The sequence below is a fragment of the Xiphophorus hellerii genome, chromosome 1 (genome assembly GCF_003331165.1).
Source record: "Xiphophorus hellerii strain 12219 chromosome 1, Xiphophorus_hellerii-4.1, whole genome shotgun sequence".
In the NCBI taxonomy this organism is placed as follows: domain Eukaryota; kingdom Metazoa; phylum Chordata; class Actinopteri; order Cyprinodontiformes; family Poeciliidae; genus Xiphophorus; species Xiphophorus hellerii.
In genome coordinates, this window is record NC_045672.1 from 22067165 (window position 1) to 22087835 (window position 20671).

General features: G+C 34.9%; 1 protein-coding gene across 1 annotated transcript; it reads left to right on the top strand.

The window, feature by feature from the left end:
- Window positions 1–6026: 6026 nt before the first annotated feature.
- On the top strand, window positions 6027–16369 carry LOC116721759 (cadherin-like protein 26). Its single transcript, XM_032565733.1, has 19 exons — window positions 6027–6098; window positions 7252–7314; window positions 7411–7503; window positions 7742–7888; window positions 7974–8124; window positions 8454–8626; window positions 8705–8833; window positions 8921–9106; window positions 9230–9501; window positions 9987–10132; window positions 10236–10463; window positions 10556–10777; window positions 11284–11396; window positions 11737–11808; window positions 13197–13259; window positions 13377–13451; window positions 13982–14020; window positions 15027–15095; window positions 15397–16369. The coding sequence occupies exons 3-19, from the start codon at window positions 7471–7473 to the stop codon at window positions 15625–15627; spliced, it is 2349 nt and encodes a 782-aa protein (XP_032421624.1). The 5' UTR covers window positions 6027–6098; window positions 7252–7314; window positions 7411–7470; the 3' UTR covers window positions 15628–16369.
- Window positions 16370–20671: the final 4302 nt, after the last annotated feature.

Consider the following 20671-nt stretch of genomic DNA (forward strand, 5'->3'; position numbering starts at 1 on the left):
AATGTTTCTCTACTCTGGTCCTGAATCCTCATTGTCCTGTTTGTTTTAGGTGCACTTGCAGCCCCCAACCTAATTCTAATAACTACGTGATTAACAGACTTCAGCACCACTAACTGCATGAAGAACGGGCGATGCAGTCATTCAAATTAGATGTGCTGGAATCTAAAACATGTAGGACAGAGAGTCACACCTTTAGACAATAAAAATCCTTCCTCTAAATAAGTGTTTCTCATTTTGGGTCCTGAGGGACCACTGCCCTGCATGTTTTAGATGTTTTCCTCCTGCTACATACCTGGCTTAATTAAGTGGGTGGTTTGCAGGTTTCTGCAGCCGAGGAGGTCATGCAATCATTTGAATCAGGCTTTCAGAGATATTTCAAATTTTCAGATCACTGGTCAAACCTCGTTATTCCATTTTGAATTTTGAGCTAACCCAAAGATACAGGGTTAAAAAGTTTGGTTGAGAAAAAATAGAATAACAAACTCGAAATATTTAGCTGTACTCAGTTCATTTCTCTGTGTCCGTTATTGCTTGAAAGTGTTGTTGTATCAGTTCATTCCTTTGTGCTTCTTGTGTTCTATTTGTGCATTTTAGTGTCTCTTAGATGATTGTTAGTTTTCACCTTGGTTTCTTTGTGACTAGTTCAGCTTCCTTTGTGTTTTTTATTCACCTCCATTCAGTCAGTCTGTTTTCTTTTGAACACAGCTGGTCTTAATCCCCTGATTAACTGACCTACGTATGTTCCATGTTATCCTCAACTCCCCCCAGTATAATAAAGCTCACTGGTCCCTCAACCAGCAAAGTACAGAATGCAACTTAGCTTAACTGTTTACATCAGCATGGTCTGGATGCTAGACAGCATCCAGTCTGTGATGCAGACAAAAGCAAATAAAAAAAATGTTATAACAAGAAAAGCAGCATGCAGAAAAAGTTAAAAAGATTAAATGTTGCTAACGATGAGGCAGTTTTGTTAATTGATCACGAAATCAAATCTCACTTATTAGTATCTTATTCAAGCTCTGAAATATTTCCATATTTTCATAGACCAAGGGGCTTTTGTGACAATAGATGGTGGCAAAATGTTGAGCAACACATTGAGCAACGTGCTGTCTGTCTGAAGCCAATGTGTCTGAAGTTACAACCACTTTTGCTTTTTAATCAGGAATTTTCTTCTCCAAGGTATGCAACCATTTCTCAGTGTTGCTTTAAGTTCTGTGAAAGTGCTATCTAAGCATTGTCTAAAGGTATGTAAGCGGAGGAGCCAAACTGCTGTGATTAAAAAAAAAAAACAACAACTATATTTGTAGTCGTGCATAACATGGGATTTCATGCATTTGACAACAGGGAGTCTACAAACAATATTTAAATCCAATAAATAAAGTTGTTTTTATTGTGGAATAGGTCTGGACTGGTCCCGGTCAATTTGCAAATCAGTAAATATTTCAGGCCTAACAAACATTTTGCTTTCTAGAAGACATACATGAAGATATAAGATGAATACTTTGGGTTGAAAAAAAAACAAGAGAAGAAGAAAAGTGTGTGTTATTTCTAAACATAACCAAGGGCAAAGTGAGTAGTAAAATATGAACTGAAAAATGTGAGGACAAAGTGAATGGAGAATTAAACTGCCAGTAAGAACACACAGCGACAAATGCGGAAGAGATTTCCGCATTTGTCAGATTCACCGATTCTGAGAAAGTTTGATAATTAACAAACTACAGTTTGTGGTTTTGTGGATCTCAAATAGAAAGGTCATCATTAATTCAATAAATAAAATAAAACAAGCTTAATAAAATGTAACCCAGAACCATAAGTTACATATCATAACAAAAAACTTTGCAAAGTTTCAGAAACATGAAAGCTTGCTTTATTCTTGGGTTGACTGATTGCCAAAAGATAAAGATATTTATTTACATTTAAAACTAATCCATTTGAGAATGATGTGGTTGCATGAGAAAATCAATGATTCTAATTACTTTAGACTTACCTGGAGCTAAAGTGTGAGGGAGGTGTACTCTGGTTTCTCTTGTTTCCTTGCCAAACTGTAGCTTTCAGTAACCTTACGTCAAATGCTGAGTTTATTTGAAGTAAAATTTAGTGATAACCCAACATGACCAAGTTACAGACAGACAAAAAAAATGTAAGGGAACCTTAACAAATTTTTGGAAACAAACCTGGGTTATACAAAAGTATAGATAAAGATTTTACATAAGAGGACATTAGATAACCAAATGAAATAGCCTATCAGGAAGAAAACTCTATCTACTAAACCGAATGTTTCATGTCAAGTGTGGGATCTTGTAGTTTCTCACTGAGTCACTATATAGGCACAAGAACATTGTGCCTGATTTGTATGGCAAAATGTTGACTTGTTTTGTTGAATGTATTGGGATTCAGAAATAACCATCACCAGATATTGTCTTATAACTTCTTAAATAGTGGAAACTATTACATCTGAACGACATTACAAAAGGATTTCAACTCTGCATAAAATTTAGAAAAAAAGCCCAAAACTTTTATGGCTGCTTTTGGTGAGGCAGGGACATCCAAGGTTATTTGAATATATATTTTTATATAATATATAAACATGTCTTTCTAATATATAATATTTCTGTTAAAAGTAATTTGTCATTTAAATATAAAAGACATCCAAACTTTCGATTTTGTAAAAGCTCTAAGTTTGAATTTCATGTATGAGGAACCAAGGCATACATAACACATTGTAACCTGAGCTGCATACCCAGAAGGCATACACCTGAGCAGAGGCACACTTAAAATATTCCAATGTACAAAACTTCACTCTCTCTTTGTACAGTTACAAATACATACAAAAGTAATTTTAAAGCATTTTAAAGCATTACATGAACTTTTCTCGGATAGAGACATTCATATTGCTTTGAACAGGACACACTCCACTTAAACAAATAGAACTTTGTTTATTCCACAGTCAGCCAATCTGATGCATCTGGGCTTGGCTTCCACAGCACTAAGTCAAGTTGCCTCTGCCGCAGGCACAGTGTTCACAGAAAGAAAAAAAGATCAGAGAGAAGCAGGATGAGGAGCCTTTTTCTCCTTCTCTTGGTAAGCCTTATATTTTTTAATCTCCATTCTGTAAGTAATGGCCGAACAAGAATGATCTAAATAACATCCTTCAATCATCCAAAAGTTTCAGATTTTTAAATTGTAAGATTTGTATCTCTCAGAAAGTTGGGAATAAGATTACAGAGTTGATGTAGTGATGGTAAAATTCAAATCTGTTTGTTTAAATTTTATTTTTCTAAAAGGCAGAACGCATTCATGTTTCGTCTAAAATTATGCAAAAGTTTTCTCAAACCTTTGCATCATTTTAGATGCAAATGTTTTAGATTAAACATTGATTAAAATAATTGAAAATAAGTGAAAATAATTCACACTGTACATCATATCTTGGTTATTTTGATCAAACTTCTTCACAGAACAAAGTCTCACCTTTCCATTCCAGTTTCCGCACATGTTGCTAGGGTTGTTTAGCTTGGAGAGGTTTCACTTTACTCTCGAAGGACATTGTTTTTCGTTGTGCACAAAATACCTTAATAATAAAGGTATTTCTGTATGCACACCTGTATGCCAGTCCTCAGATCATCCTCAAGCAGAGAAATAACAATTGTCCCTGTTTGATGAGTTTGTTTTTAATGCTTTGAATATTTTATTTTTAACTCTGGCTTTTGTCAAAGTTTGACAAGGACACCATGTATCATAAAAACTCTGCCTTTAAAGCCGCAGTATGTAACTTGTAGAATTATTTATTTTTTTTGCATATTTGTTGAAACTGTCACTATGCTGCAACAGATTGACGTGAGACATATAATCTGTGAAAAGGTCAAACTTCTCTGCCTTCTCCCTATGCTCCCAGTACTAACTAGATCCAACCAATCAAGAGCCAGGAGGCAAATCTTAGCGCTGTCAATCACCCTCATTGTGTTGCTGCTCACCTCTATAATCTCTGCTACGTTTCCTGTAGCAGAGCCTGTTGTGAAAGCTCAAGCTAGTTATCACGGCGGCGAAGAAACCGTTTTCCAGTAACGGTAAGTTGATTCTCCGCCATCAGGACATTGAGCAGCAAGTAGAAGAGGTTGAGTGACAGCGCTAAGACCTTCCTCCTGACTCTGATTGGTTGCTATTGGTTGGAAGCAATACATTTCTTCAGACGTCATTAGTAGCTCGACAGGAGAAGCTCGATCTTTTCACACATTATCTGTCTTATATACTGTTACAACATAATGGCAGTTTTAACACATTTGCAAAAAACACATATTTTCATAAAAGTTGTACCGTTACTGCTTTGACTAAAATGAAGCATCTCAGTTTTTGGTAACAGCATTGTTAGAACACTCCCAACAGTAAATACAGCTGGTGAGACACTTGTGATAATCGCTGCATTTTTTCCTCGGATTTAAAGTAAAGGCAACAGAATATAAAACTCAAACAAAACAAAAAATAAAACATGAATTTATTTAAATGTAATTTTCAAATTTTGAACTAAAATGCATATATAACCTTTCTTTGTTTGGCTGGTATTAATCTATTTTAGATGGCAACCTCACATAATTTCACATATAGGAAGGTTTTGATTATGCAGTAATTCTTAATACTATATACACATCTGTGAAACTGATATTTTGTGGTCCATTAAATGCAAAAAAATAACATAAAAAATCATGAAATGCACCAAGCACAAAGCTAAATCAAATAAGTTAAGAAGGTAAAACAAACAAACAAAAAAATGCATAAGCACTTAATTGTTCGTTTTTAGTGAGTTTGGTGAAAATAAACATTGTCTCAATATCTCTTTGTTTAAAAGAGTAGTACATTAAGAAAGTACTTGTCTACATGGCAACAACTAAAACAGTGACTGAGGAGGATGAGAAAGGTCTCTTTAGACCAGAGCTGCTTTCTTATGAGTGGCTTAATCACAAAATTTCTGAAGTGAGAAAGGTTTTAAGCCAATAATCTCACAGGCCTGATTGGTCAACTGGTTTAGAATGGCTGGAGTACCAAGACGTTATATGTCACGAATTTTTCTCAGATCTAATAACAATCTAACAATCTGTAAGAAGGAAAAAAATAAAGGAGGGGCGATAATCTGGTTGCAAAATGCGCACATCTTTTGTATAAATCGTCTTTGATAAAATACTAGAAGCAGCCACATCTTGTCTCTGCAATCTTTGCCCACAAGAAAAAAAATTCCACTCTTATCAAATCTCCTGTTTCATGAGACACCACAGTTTTTCTTTGAGATCAATTAAGGCTGTTATAACTGATTGAAATCAAGAAGACTTAATGCCAAAATAGGATCAGACGGTGCTCCACCAAAAATCAATTTATGTCACGGTCTGTGCATTTATGTAACTGGGTTGTGGAAGTAATTTATTTATTTTTTACATTCTTCCTTTTCCTTTATTCTATAAGTTAAATTGTGATGCATAAATATTACAGAATATATGCAGAAAAGTTTATCCCTGTCTCACTACCAGATGTTGACACTTTTCAAGCCTCTGTCAAATATTATCTCATTCCTTTTCAAACACAGTCTTTTCAAGTACACATTGTGTATATCTTGCATTTGCTCTTTAACAACAATTTAGATAGATTCAATGTTATTTTAATTGAAAAAAGACTGTACAAAATGAAAATGAGAAGCGAATTAGGCATGAAAACTTTAAACATTGCTTTTCTGTTTCCTTGTTTTTCTTCCATCTAACTTCACAGAAGCATCTCAGCTTTATGGTCTTGTAACGGTAAAAATAGAAGAATAAAACTTCTTTATTGCATTTTTTTCCTTATTTAACTATTTTTAGAATTAGAAAACACACTGGTGGCCTTTATTTGACAGTAATCTGACAGGAAGGGAACAAAGACATATTAAAGGAATCAAGGGTGGGACACGAACTGGGGATGGCTGAATCAAGGTCTGTTGCCTCTGAATACAATGCATCCGCTGTAACCACTGCACCAGGCAACACCCCTCTGTTTTGTAATTTTGCAGCTGCTGGATTTTGCTCTTTGATTATTTCTCACCTAAAACCTTACGCATTTTGATTTCAGGAAACAAAAAAGAGGTAAAAAAAATGTTTTTGCACACTGTTGCATTTTTACGTTAGATTGCAAACTCATACTGTTTGTCTTAATGCTCAATTTGGACAGGACTTATCGAACACACACGCACTCACACGCTCTTTCTGTCTTCACAAGGACTTTGCATTAACTCTAACCTTAACCCTTCCATTCATTTTTTATTAATTTATGTAGCCTAACCTTGAAATTAAACCTAACCATTACCAGTACATACCTTATCCTAAAGTTTAGGATGAGGTTTGTACTGTTTTGGACCTAAACCTAACCTAACCTAACCTAAACTCTATTCACACCTTAATCCTTGACCAAAACCCGAATTTAAAAACAGAACTTATTCTTATGGGGCCTGAACTTTGCACCTCATAGGTAACACTCGGTCCCCACAATGTAGAATTTGTTGGAAAAATTGGCCTTGGCAATTCCACACACACACTTGCCAAATGCCTCTGGACAAGGCACCTGACCCCAAGTTGCTTACTGATCTGTGTATTGTTGTATAAATGCATGCATGCATGTTTGTGAGTGTAAACAGGTTACTCTGATTTGTAAAGCGCTTCGAGTGGGCAGCATGACGGCAAAGGCGCTCTCTGGAGTCAGTCCATTTACAAACGCACATATTGACAACAAACCATTGAGAAAATGTAATTTATTGTTTTTTAATGAAACTCAATCATGTCTTTGCTGTTAACACAATTTAGAATGATCTTGAAGGGCATTTTGACTTCAATAAAACAGCAGGAAATTTAGCTTCATGAATGTTACAAATAATAGTAGCTGAAGCAGAAAGTATAAGACAGACATGATATCAACCTTTTCTTCTATACTTATAAGAGCCAAAAGTTTCTCATAAGAATCAAAAGGTAGTCTCTCATACCTATGAAAGTGCAATTATGTGCATTTGTGAATAAACGAATATTGACCGTGTTAGTGAAAATATCCTTGAACTGAGTGCACATGGTGATATGCTAGATCTTGTTGAGAGAGAAGGTAAAGACAAGGGATATAACTTTGAACTATTATGAGAAAACTTCAATAAAAAAGTAACAAAAATGTAACAAGTGAAAGAAATATTGGAGAAAAGGAGCAATTAATCTTTATAATTTAATCACGTTACTTTTCTGTACTTTCTATCCATAGGTTGCATTAGCATCCTTGGGAGAGAGCAAAGAGGGCAGTGAGCGGCACAGACGAGCCAAACGGGTAAATGAATGAGAATTTTTAAAGGAACTGCTGGCAACATTTTTCTCTAAAAAGAAACCTCTGTAATTATTTGCTTGATCTGCATTTTGGCTTTAGGAATCCTTGTCACGTTCCAAAAGAAGATGGGTCCTGTCTACCATAGAACTAGAAGAGGAAATGGACGTGATATACCCGTACAAAATTTCCACGGTAAAACACAGATTCTTCATATATATACAGTACAGACCAAAAGTTTGGACACACTTTCTCATTGAATTCAATGAGAAAGTGTGTCCAAAGCAGAAAGTATAAAACAGCAGGACACAGTTGTGTCCAAACTTTTGGTCTGTACTGTATATTGTAAATACAATGATGTGTCAGCTCAATGCCTATATAGGGTTAACAAAACCTACTGCTAATAACTTTATTATATGTCTGTCTCTTTTAGATGTACAATGACAAGACAGCAAATGTAAAACATGAGTTTCAAATAACTGTAGAAGATGAGCCCGAAGGACTGTTCACCATCAATAAAGCAACTGGAGAAGTCTATGTACATAGGCGCCTCGACAGGGAAAAGAAGAAATCCTATCATGTGAGGGACAATTCATCACTATCAATACCTGCTATGATATGTAGTCATTACAAACTGTGTCATCTGAATAAACTATAATCAACAGATCACATTTGATGTCTGGGACTTAACAGCAGGAAAAAAAATTGACAAAGAACTATCTTTTGATGTGGACCTAATAGACATAAACGACAACGCACCGAGATTCACTAATCAGTTTCAGAAAAGTTACGATGTGATGGAAAATACGAAAGTAGGTGAGTTCAGAAACCTGCAAATATGTCAAAAGTCTGCAGATTTTCTAAATTATGAATCATTTATTAAAGTACATACAACAGACATTATAAACATGCTGTTCGTTGATTTGAAAAAAATCTTTGGCTACTAACATTGTAATTTCTTGACAAACTTTAGTTTAGAATAATGCTTGTATTACAATCTGACAAAACAATTTGGCCCATCAGTTGTGTATTCTTATGTTTAAGCTTTCTTTTTCCTTTTTATGAAGTGAATTCTGTGAATCTTAAAAAGTTTTACATGGAAATGTGGGAAAAATAATGACTGATTTTCTTTGTTTGTCTTCCAGGAGAATACCTGCCAGTGTCAGTGAACGTTGTAGATGATGATCTGGAAGGCACAATTAACTCAACAGTAGTGGTCACTGTGGGTAAACAAAGCCCACCTGAACCAAAAATTGGAGTTAAGAGAATTGATGGCAGACTGCATCAACTTGTATCTGAAGGATGCTTTGACTATGATGTAGGTCTTTTCTTAATTAAAGTAATATAGTTTTTGGAAGTTAACACAAGCTAAAATATGGTTAACTTTATTTTTCAGAAAGCAAAACAGTATTCAGTTGTAATTAATGCATCTGATCGTGGAAAGCCGCCCCTTTCCAGAAATGTGACTGTTACACTCAATGTTATTGACACAAACAGCCATCAACCCACGTTTAAGAAGAGACAGGCAAGAATTACTTATGATATCAATGTTTATTTATTTTGTTTTTTAATTTGTAAATTCCACTAAATGTATTATTTTTTCATGTTTTAGTATGAAGCTGAGGCTGTGGAAATGCAAACCCCTGATGATATTTTAAGAGTTGCAGTAGAGGATAAGGACACTCCCAACACTGACGGCTGGCGAGCCAAGTACTCCTTTATCAGTGGCAATGAAGATAAAATGTACAAAATTACCACTGACCCTAAAACAAATGAAGGGATCATTGGTGTTGTCAAGGTAACTGTTTTACCACACCTTACAGAAAATATTCATTCATAATGGACTAAACTATGAGTTCACCAATTGTTAGCATAAGTATTATGAAGAGTTACTGAACATCTACACTTGTGTCTTCTTCAGGCGAAGAATTTTGACGTAACTACTTTGGTAAAACTGCAAATCGGAGTTGAGAATATTGAACCATTAAAAGTCTGTAAAGATGGAAAATTAATTGAAGATTTAAGCATCCTTCCACCTAAGGATTCTGTCAACCTCACAGTGAAAATGGTTGACACTAATGACGCTCCGGTGTTTGAAAAATATACAGAAGAGGTATACCAGACAGAGGAATCAGAGAAAGGACAGGTGCTGTATACCCCTAAGGTTAAAGATGTTGACTCCCCTAACGTCAGGTAGGTTCTCAACGAAACTGCATTCATGTTCAGCATTTTTGTTTGCTTGGCAGCAAAACTACTTATGAGGTCAATCAATAATGGCGAATTAGCTCTCTCACAACTGATCATCACTTGAGCAAGATTTGTGCTAGACAGTAATCAATATGTTTTAGGAGGTCAGAAAAAAATGTAATAAATTGAAATAAAACATTATTATTTACTGTTTAATGTAATGTTGTAGTGTAAATAACAAGATGCATATTATGCCATAATCCCTCTTGTATGGGTTTCCCCACACAACATTAGAATCTCTGAGCTGGTGTGATTGCAGTGTGCGGGTTTAGTGTGCCTGTCTTATAATTATATGACAAGAATTCAGACATATAGACTACAGTAATTTCTCTTTTACTAATAATGTTTTGTGGTTGAACACTGATATAGATTGTTTATTTTTCTTCTGACAATAAAATTTACCTACTGTTTGATTATTATTTTTTGTCCAGGTTTGAACTGTTAGAAGACCCTGCTAAATGGGTGACTATTGATAAAAAAACAGGAGCAATCACAACAATCGAGAAGATGGATAGAGAATCACCTTTTGTAGATGAGAACAATATTTACAGAATTGTTATTGCTGCCATAGATGATGGTATGACAAGACATTTCTAAACATTTGCAGCTACAATCAGAAGGCATAATTTATTAATTAATTAACTGAACTGAAACAAATGATCTATTCTGTGGTTTTCAAGGTTCACCTCCAGCCACAAGTACATGCACAGTCAGTGTCCACCTCAGGGATATCAATGATAACACTCCTACGCTGCTCAACAAGACTGCCATTTTGTGTTCAAACCATGCTGACAAGGTCATGGTGCGTGCTAAAGATGCTGATGCTGAGCCATACAGTGGACCCTTTGGTTTCTCCTTGGCAAATGATAAAACTGCGAAAGAACACTGGAAAATAGAACCTGAATATGGTTGGTCCACACCTTTGAAGCTTCACTACCAAAATTGCTAAAGTAAATACTCATTGCTGGGCCATAATTATTTATCTTTATGTTATAAACAGGTGAAGAAGTTAGCATTAGATTGCTGACAAAACTTCCCAAGGGTAACTACTCTGTACCACTGGTGATTCAGGACAAGCAGAATCAACCTTCAAAGGAGAGTTTGTCCATTGTGGTGTGTGACTGTGTCAAACCCGGTGTGTGCGCTTTACCAAAGCCTCTGTCAACTGGCATTGGTATTGCTGCCATAGGACTAATTATTGCAGCACTGCTTGTTTTTCTGTGTGAGTACAAAGTAGTCAATTATTTATATGTGTATATATAGTTGAAACCAAATATTTGCACACATTACATAAAAAAACATGTCCACATTTTTTTAGACACATTTTTTCTTACTCTTTTGCTCTCTGCTGCACACATACTGACCAAAATGTATGTAAACGTCTGAATTAAAAGAAAGTTCCAATAAAACTCTAAAAAAATTTCTCACTACGTTTTCTGGTATTTAGCAAATAGCAATTATTTTTTGTAATTCTAAATATCCTAAAGCAAGAGAAGTTTGGTCTGGTTTAACTCCAGGGAGTGACAGCATCATTTTATTCAGTGTATGTTAATGTATACTGTACATGCTAAAATAAATTAGATCAGTTCTTTCTCACATTTAAATCCATTTAATTAACTTTACATGAACACTCAGTTTAAAACGCATGGGATATATATTTTAGGTTTTGCTTTAAAAGTAAATAGAATTTATAAACTTGGTGCTCAAACTATCTTAATGTGTCCACAGTGTTGCTCTTTCTTTTGACGGACAAAAGAAAATTTATAATCCCTGATGTGAAAGATGAATACAAACAGACTTTGATGAGGTACAATGAAGAAGGACTGGGCAATGATTGCAAGGTAAGTTGTGGAGTGACTGTGCTGACTACAGAGAGACTGCCAATACCACATCTCTGGATTGTCCTTGTTAAACAGTTAACATTTGACAGTTTAGCATCAAAAACTCTAAAAGATATGCATATAATGAAACTGGATTGACATAAATTGGATTTGATATACATTTTTTAATTACTGGAAATCTATGGGCTAATTTTACTTAGAAAATGCCTTCAGATGACATTTGTTGTAAACTGGTCCTATATAAATAATTTAAATTGAATGGAGAGTTTAACACTGTGAATATGATGCACAGCTACTGCAAACACAAAAGGTATTTCCCCTACTATTATTTTTTTGCCAGGCTGAGTCCAAAGTCTTAGCATCAAAGACTACGGAGAGTATGACAGACGGCATCAAGCTGGGCCACATGCAGGTACATGTCACTAATTTTAGGTGTTCATTTCTGTTAAAGCCTTAAGCTCAGTCAGTGTGTGTAATTACTCTTGACTGAATGAATGCTGTAAGTAAGATGTATTATTATTATTAATGTTGTGGTTATTGATATTTTTATTAGCTAAATCACAGAGGAATGTGTTGAATAATCTAGTATTTGAAAAGATTTGTCTTGAGGTCAACTTAAGTGTTGCAACTTAAGTGTTGCAAAGATATACAACAGGTATATCTTTTTCAATTTAAATTTAGCCCAAAATTAGCTTAGCTACTTAACTTGAAACGTCATGTAAATGTGAGTTTAGCCCTTTACAGTCTGATAAAGAAGACCATTGTCTTAAGCACTTTCAAAACTTTTTAAATTAAACGTTAAAAGTATAAAAAAATAATTTTGTTTACTGAAAGCATTTAGAATGAAAGGTTTGAAATCTCAATGAAATCTCTGCGCCTGATACCTGCAGTACTTACAGTAGATTCTTCACCAGAAGGCGTGAGACAAGTACATCATTTAATCCAGCAGTTTTTTTTTTAAATCCTAAACTTTTTAAGCCATCGGTGTTCTCAGAAATACAGATGTCAAATTTGATGTGTTTTGCATTATAAAGGTAATTACACATATCAAAAGTATATAGTGTGGCCATGTTTATTTCATGTGGAAGGAAATGCATAACTGAAGAGAAATACTGACTGTAATTTAAAAATCCTTTTATACAAAATTTACAAGCATATACAATTGCATATTTTCAGCCTTCAAATTTATTTAAGATATTTTGTTTGATTACATATCAAATCAAATCAAATTTTATTTGTGTAGCATATTTCAGCAACAAGGCAATTAAAAGTGCTTTACATAATAAAAATACAGAAATCAACTATTGAAACACAAAATTTTTCCAAGTGCCATTATACCAAAGCTATATGTTGGTTAGTGTTTCATTTATTATGGTACAAAAGCAACTCTAAACATTTTAGTCTAGAGTTAGAGGAACTCAGTGTTACAGCTGTTTTACACTTTTCCGGAAGTTTGTTCCAGATTTGTGGTAGATAGAAGCTAAATGCTGCTTCTCATTGTTTGGTTCTGGTTCTGGGGATGCAGAGCAGACCAGAACCACAAGACCCGAGAGGTCTGATAGGCTGACACAACAAAAGCATATCTTTAATGTATTCTGGTGCCAAGTCGTTCAGTGGTTTATAAACTAACAGAAATGTTTTAAAGTAGTTCGGGCATAGCATTGGTACTGGATTAGTGTGGATGTGCAGATTAATTCAAAGAAGTCGGCAAATTCATTGCAGGTCCTGTTAGAGTGGAATGTAGGAGCTACAGTCACAGTATGCGAGTGCCTGCTTTATTCATTTTTTGTTTTCAACTAGAACATTGAGGCCTCCCCAGGAATGGTCCAAAATGTTGAAACATACTACACAACAAACTCCAATGTAAGCAACCAGTTTAAATATTCTCTTTTGGATCAAAGCTTGAGTAAATACAATTTACATGCAGTTCTTTATGTCTGCTCTGGAGTAATTTAGCTTTATTATAATGTATGTTCACAGATGAGCTCAAACATGGAGACATGGAACTCTCAACAGCAGGGAGGCTTCCACAGAAGCATGAAGGGGAATTCCAGAGTGAGTAATTATGGCTTTGTGGTTTAGTGAAACTGGCTGAATGTTGAGTTGCACAATACAACCTTTTGTCCACAAGAGGGTGCTCAAAGAAATGTTTTTGAAAATTGATTGGAAGCTTAAGCTTTCTTTCTTTCTTTCTTTAATTTTTTTTAGTAACATCATAACTCATCCATACACACATTTAGCGTTTATTGAAATTGCCACAGAAAATGGAGATCCATAAATGGATACTTCACCAAATTTACATATGTCTCCAAATCTTTTGCTCTCTGCTGCACATTTACCTACTGCTGGTTTTAAAGTATTTGTTTGTTACTGCATTAGTTAAAAAATATATATATTATTTTAGCATTTAATAGTGTTTAGCTTGATGAGACAAATTATGCTGCTAAAAAATTTAAAACCAAAAAAATCCTGCATCAAAAAATTTTTAAAAATCCATCAGTATTGCTGATTTCAGCGACTATGAACATGGTAAGAAAAGTTAAAAGATGAAGCTAAAGATCTTTATTTTTTGTTTGTTTTTTCAGCGCTCAACATCGTTATACAACAGGAGAGGCACAGTTCAGGTAAGCAGACCTCTTCATTTACACTGTGTTGCTAAAGAATTACCATCCCTTCATTTTTTCCCCCCAAAACTTTGTCTCTTAAAACACATTTTACCTCATGAATACAACAAACCTCAATATCTTTATTGTGATTTTATGGAAAACAAATCAATACCAAGTGAAGTTTAAATATTAATAATACATGATTTTCAAAATGTTCATGAAATTCATAAAGTGTGACTTAAATTTGTGTTAAAGAATTAAAAGCCATCAGGAAGACTGACATACACACTGAATAAGTAAAGGAATTGAATATATATAATAACGCAAAGAAACATGAACTGAAATACAAACTCAAGGTGTTCACTTGGAAATAGGCATTCCCAGTAATACCGGCTGAGACCTTCCTCTACAATGTTCAGTTCTTTTGAGAAAAGTCTGCCTTAAACATCAATTTTTTATCATTCTTGAGACCAAACAAATTTCTCTTCCTCCGTCAGCCATTGTGGGCATAGAATAAAAACAAATTCACAAGTGTTAATGTGCATTGCGCGGATTGTGCAATCTGCAGATTATTTTTTGGTAAGCTTTTTTGGTAGCCTACCTGATGTTTTGCTACCAAAACATCCAGAGAGAAGAAAACGTTTGATGTAATTTTGACATTTTTAGCTTCCTTCAAGTAGGTATGTCTGCAGTCGACCGTTTCCAAAGGAAGGGGCTTCTCAAGAGCCACGCCTGATTGGACAAGCAAAAGAAATGAGGCGTTTCTAAAGGAACACACCTGATTGGACAAAAAAAATCTAGCGTAACACAATTGGACTGTGTGATCACCCTCACTTTGTGCCGTATTATCTTGATCTAAAATCAGAATAAAAGGCATTAAGATTGATAGCTTTATTGTAAAAAAAAATTTGAAATTGTTCACATGAATAATATAATTATAATAAATGTGCAAAATATCATGTCAAAAATATGTACAAATTTGTGTATTTCTATCATCGCTGAAATCTGAGCTTTCTTTTGGCAGAACAACTACACCTTTAACCGTTCTTTAAGTACCTGGTCAGATGATCGTATTATCAGTCTACTGGACAGGGTAAGAATTCTTTATCTCATATGTTACACCTATGACAATGTTGAATGTTCTCCAATAATAAGGAACTTCAGTGAAGATCAAATCAAATAAAGCCAAAGACACAGTAGTGCAATTGATAAAACATTATGCTAAAATTTTATTTTTGACCATAATCACATTAAAGACAGTTATTGAATCTCCTACGGAGTCACAAAAAAAAAAAGAAAAAAAAAGCTGAGTGTCAAGAAAGCATTGGTTAAAATTGGGTTTGAGTGTTTTAGATTCATGTTAACATGACTTTTTTCTCTTTTAAATCCCATAGCGTCTTACAGTGACTGATAGTAACCAAACAGGTAGCTCAGATGACTATGTCAAGATTTATCATCATGAGGAGAATGGCAACAGTTGTATGTCACTGGATTTGCTGTCATCTGACTACCATCAGGATGACTTAAGCTTTTTGAATGATCTCGGACCACAGTTCAAGACCTTGGAAAACATCATTAGGGCAGATAAGTCTGAAGTTATTAAAGCAGAGAAGTCTGAAATTTGAAAGAATGCTGGAATCAAACATTCATCCCAATTAAATCTCTCATGCCCTCTAGATTGGTGTTAAAAATGGATACAAATGGACTTTTTCATAGTTGCATCAACATAGTAGCTGAATTTTGTACATAATGTACATATACATACACATCATGCACCTTTAAAGTGAAGTACCGCACACCTGCATTTGAACACTACAAAGAGATTGTGTGGTAAAGCAGCTGCAGTTTGCTTGCTGTTGTATGAAGCAGGTCATGCTCTGTTGATTATGAAAAGTTGCTTTTTATTAGAAATAGGATGTACTTGTTTGTGTCTTACTTTGTTAAAGCGAGCAAAATTGGTTCAATTTTGACAACTAACATATGAATACTTGTGGACAATGGGATTTTTAAAAAATATTTGTACTATATATAAACTTTTTGTAAAGGGTCCTTTATGAGGATGAACAAAAAAAACTGGGTAAAGTGAGTAATACTTTTTTATTAAGCTGTAAACTTGTCCATGCAATGGTGAGGCTCTAGTGGGGAAATAATGCTGAACATTTGACAAAATTCAATTTACTGCTTGTTTTGTGATATAAGCAATTTATAATTCTTGTTTTGGATTGTTCTCTTTTTTTAAGGAAAAGTACATGTATTGTGTTATTGTCTTTGTTTAACATTACAAAGAAATATTCACAGCAATAGAATGTGAATGTGTTAAGCTTTTTCTCCAGTTTCCATCTGAACAATAAAAGCATTTTAATTGGGCTATTTTGTGTTCTTGGCTCATTAAGTTTGTTATTAATCACAAACTTAATGTTATAGATCTGTGTGTCTTTTCTCTGCTGACGCTGAGTCATACACGAAAAACACATGTAGGTGCTTTCAGTTTGTACTCGAAAGTCAGGTTTTTAGAGGTCTTTCCTGGGAATGCTAAAAGGATGTTTCTGAAAGTTTGACTTGAAACACCAACAATGTAAGGGGTTTGCTGAGCCACTGAGCGTTCAATATTCAATGTGATTGTCATACAAAAGAAAAAGAAACATAGTGAGAGTTTCCAACCTATAGGCACTTGTGACAGTATATCTCATTAACTTTTATCACACACAGCAATGTACAACTTCTATGTATGAACATCTGACTTTTGAGACAAATCAAACACAGAATAAGCACCAGGCAGAAGGAGCTTAAAAAAGTGCAACCTTCTTGTTGTGTGGTTGCTTAGACAAAAAATTATGATGTTGTTACATTTTTGTCAACAACTTGTCAAACATCTGTGCATGTCAAGTTATTAAAATGTGTGTTTCTCAGTCCAGCTACAGTTCCAATTTAAAGTCAATGTTTGGTAAAGTATAGCACTGCTCCTCTTATGCTCTCACAGATGCAACACAGGGTGACTTGTGGAAACAAAAAAAAACATAAAATGTTTTTTTTTTTTTTTTTTTGCTAAAGTTGTCCTAACAGCACAATGGTAAGATGTGGCTCTAATTGGGAGCAAGTGCCTATAGCACTTGCATGAGATTAGGTGTTCCTAAGCAACTTTATCTTGGCAAACTGTTGTGTAATTTGACTAGCAGTTAGTATATGTTGCTTTAATAGAATTCATAAATAATTTACCCATATATAGAGAGTCCATAATTTTCATTTGGCTTCAATACTGAAAATTGACAGTATAGTTTGTAGCTTTGGACAAATTTCTGTAAAAGGTTTTTGAAATTAATTATTATTTTTAAGGTAAAATGAAGGGTATTTAAACAGGTTGAATTTAAAAAAAAATTGAAGACAAGCTATCATTTCCTAAATAGTGCTAATAAATCAAACAAAATGCAGTCAAACAAGCAATCTAAACAAGATGCAGTTTTTTAACAGCTCTTTTGGACTTTGTCTAGTCAGTCACTTTCATCTTAACTAATTTTCTCCTGAAAAATGGCCTCTTTGGTTACCACCAAGATGTTGCATTGAGGAAGATACAAGAAGAAGAGTGACATTAAAGTCAACAAAAGGTGACTCTTTAATACCTCCAGAAAACAGGACAGAAACATATTGCATGAAAGATAGCAGCTTTTTGTGGTATGGCATAGTTCTACTCAGCCTGTAAACATATATATAAATATATATAGAAATCATATTCTCATAGTAAGCTTTATTAAAAAACTTCCGACCGGCATCAGGAGTCTGTGCTTACAGTTTGAACTTACAAAGCCTGCACATTGGTTTTTTGTCTCCTCAAAAAACCAAGCATGCCGAGTTCAGACCTGTCTGCTTGGAATTTGAAAACAGCCAAGTTTATTGTTTTCTGATTCGGTCGTTTCATCTGCAACCTTCCTGTAACAGTTCAGATGGCATTTCTACAAAATGTTCCTGCACAACACGGAAAAATCCTTACCTCCCCCATTGGATGAGGAAGGAGAAGCAAGGAAAAATGTAACTTATTCTCTTAAATTATTTTACACTATCATTAAAAAAAAATCACTGTAATAAGTTGGGAACTTAAATGTCTTCCATTTCAGAGCATATTGCTGTCTAGTTTTAGTTCCTGCTCTAGTAAATAGTGGAGTCAGTGTACTCGCACTTATCTCAGGTAAAGACAGCATCTTTCTTGTATTGCTGTCAAGAAAATATTTTTTACACGATTATGTTTATTTTACGTACAGATAATATCCATGTTGGTTGCATGTGGTGGAGATAAAAGTTGCTGAAAAAAATAATTGTAACATGCCGATCAAAGGTGGAAAGATCTGTTTTAGCATGTTACCAGGTGCCATTCAGAATGACATTCAGAAGGTATGCTGTGGTGCAGAGAGTAATATGCAAATCCAAACCGGCCACAGACACAGCTAACTCAAACAACAATTCAACAAACTTCTGAATCTACAAATGCATTTGTTGCTTTGAACTGAGATAATTTTCTGACACAATATGTTGGCATACTCACTTACTTTGTCCAACTTATTTCTATTCAGTCAGACTACCTTATGGCAACAGGTGCTACAATGTAGTAGCTTATCAACATGTGACCATGTGAATGAATGTTTGAGAGACTGAATGTAGTATAAAATGCTATAGGATCCTTTGGACTTGATAAGTCGGTATAAAAGTACAGGCCATTTACATGTCATTAAAATACAAAACATGAAGCGCAAAAATATAAACATGAGATATTTAGAGACGCTCTGAGTGGGAGGAACAGGAAATATCAGAAAAGAAAGCACAGTTTGAGGGAAACAAAAGCAGTGTAATCAACCCTCACCACCATCAACCTCAGTTGATGGTGGTGAGGGTTGATATGGCTAGACCCAGGTTGAAGTGGAAAGTTATGATTTTAAAGGACAAGAGAACAGAAATCCAGGCAGCACAGGTGAATAAAGAGGGTAGGGAACTAAAACACACTGGTAACACTGGAACAGGGTCTCAAACTCAAGTCCTCGAGGGCCGCAGTCCTGCAACTTTTAGATGTGCTTCTGCTGCACCACACCTGAATAGAATAATTAGGTCATTAGCAAGGCTCTGGAGAACTGATCTACACAAGGAGGAGGTAATTAAGCCATTTCATTCCAGGATTTTGTACCTGTGGCACATCTAAAAACTGTAGGACTGCAGCCCTCGAGGACTGGAGTTTGAGACCCCTGCGTCTAGACAATGAGACACAATTAACAACTAGGATCTGTCAGGGAGCAGGGGACACAGGTGGGGTTAAATGCACAGGGAGATAATCAAGGGAAACAAGAGACAGCTGTAATCAATCAGGGAAGGAAGACGACACAAGGACAAAACTAACTAGAAACAGACACAAAATCTACATCCTCACAAATAGGCTAACAAATGTAGCTCTGAACAGTAGGGGAAAAATTAAAAAAAATAAAACTTATGCTTAAACCGTAACAATAAAAAAGTTTTCAAGTAATTTGAATAGGCCAGAGAAACTTTATTTGTACTTCTCTACCAATACGTAATCTGCGGTTTCTGCTGATCTCTTCCCACAATACGCTCTGTTTCCCTTTAAACCGGTTTAGTGTTTTGTAAACTTGGCAGTTTGCCTTTGTTCTGACTCACACAGGAAAATATTTTCCTATGCAGGTGTTGTCTGATTTCACATGTTATCTTTTTCTTGAGAACTGATATCATCAAGGCTATAGATGGTGGGTTTCAAAGCTGCTTTAAAAGTGAATTATCCCATGTTTTGAGAGTTTGGCTACTTTTGAGAGGTAGGTAAAAAGTTAATTTATAGGAATTATTGGACTAACTATTGATTCTGATAATGTTACAGGAGCCAGTAAAACAACTGGCAAAGAAGTTGCTATATTCTTGCAATATCCTTAACAGCAAAATAACTATGATTTCCCAAAATAAAATTCTTAGGAAAAAACTCCCTTCAAACATCATGCAACTGGGCACATTCCTGCAAGAACCACTACTGCGTATATACCTGTATTTATATTTCAAGCTCACACAGTTAGGCATAGGGATTAATCATTAGTCACAGTACGATTAATCTGATCACATTTTTAATTGACTGACAGCACTACTTTTAACATACAAGAAAAAACTGCTATCCATATGTGTATAAGCCTAAATAAATGGTAATCATGGAAGGATTTGTTGGAAAAGGCTGGAGCTGAGGTTCCCTTTCTAACAGGACAAAAACCTAAAGTTCTTTTGAATAAATTATGAATCTAACCACTTAGCACAATTATCTGTGATTTGCAACAGCAAAAATTAATCCATAGATAGATGGATGGATGTCCATATCAAACGTAAACATATCAAAATGAACCTCAAAATAGTGCATATCACTGGTGTGATGATGTAATAACATCTAACATTTAGAAACAAAGTAAAATAACTCTAAAGCACATGATTTACCTTATCTTTTGTTAACTTCATAAGCTCTTGTACAGAACTGACAAAACGATGGAGCTGCTGTTGGAAAGTCTGACTGGATCCTCTGCAGTGATGGAGTGCTGCTCTAACCATGATTAAGACAAAGTTGAACCACAAGGAGAAACTCTGAATTTACCGTTTATCTGCATTCCTCTTCTCACCTATGGTCATAAGATATGGATCATGACT

Coding starts and splice junctions, on each gene's coding strand:
- LOC116721759 (XM_032565733.1), top strand. CDS start 7,471: ATGGACGTGATATACCCGTACAAAATTTCCACG. Junction 8,627..8,704: donor AAGGATGCTTTGACTATGAT/GTAGGTCTTTTC, acceptor TTTATTTTTCAG/AAAGCAAAACAGTATTCAGT. Junction 15,096..15,396: donor TTATCAGTCTACTGGACAGG/GTAAGAATTCTT, acceptor TAAATCCCATAG/CGTCTTACAGTGACTGATAG.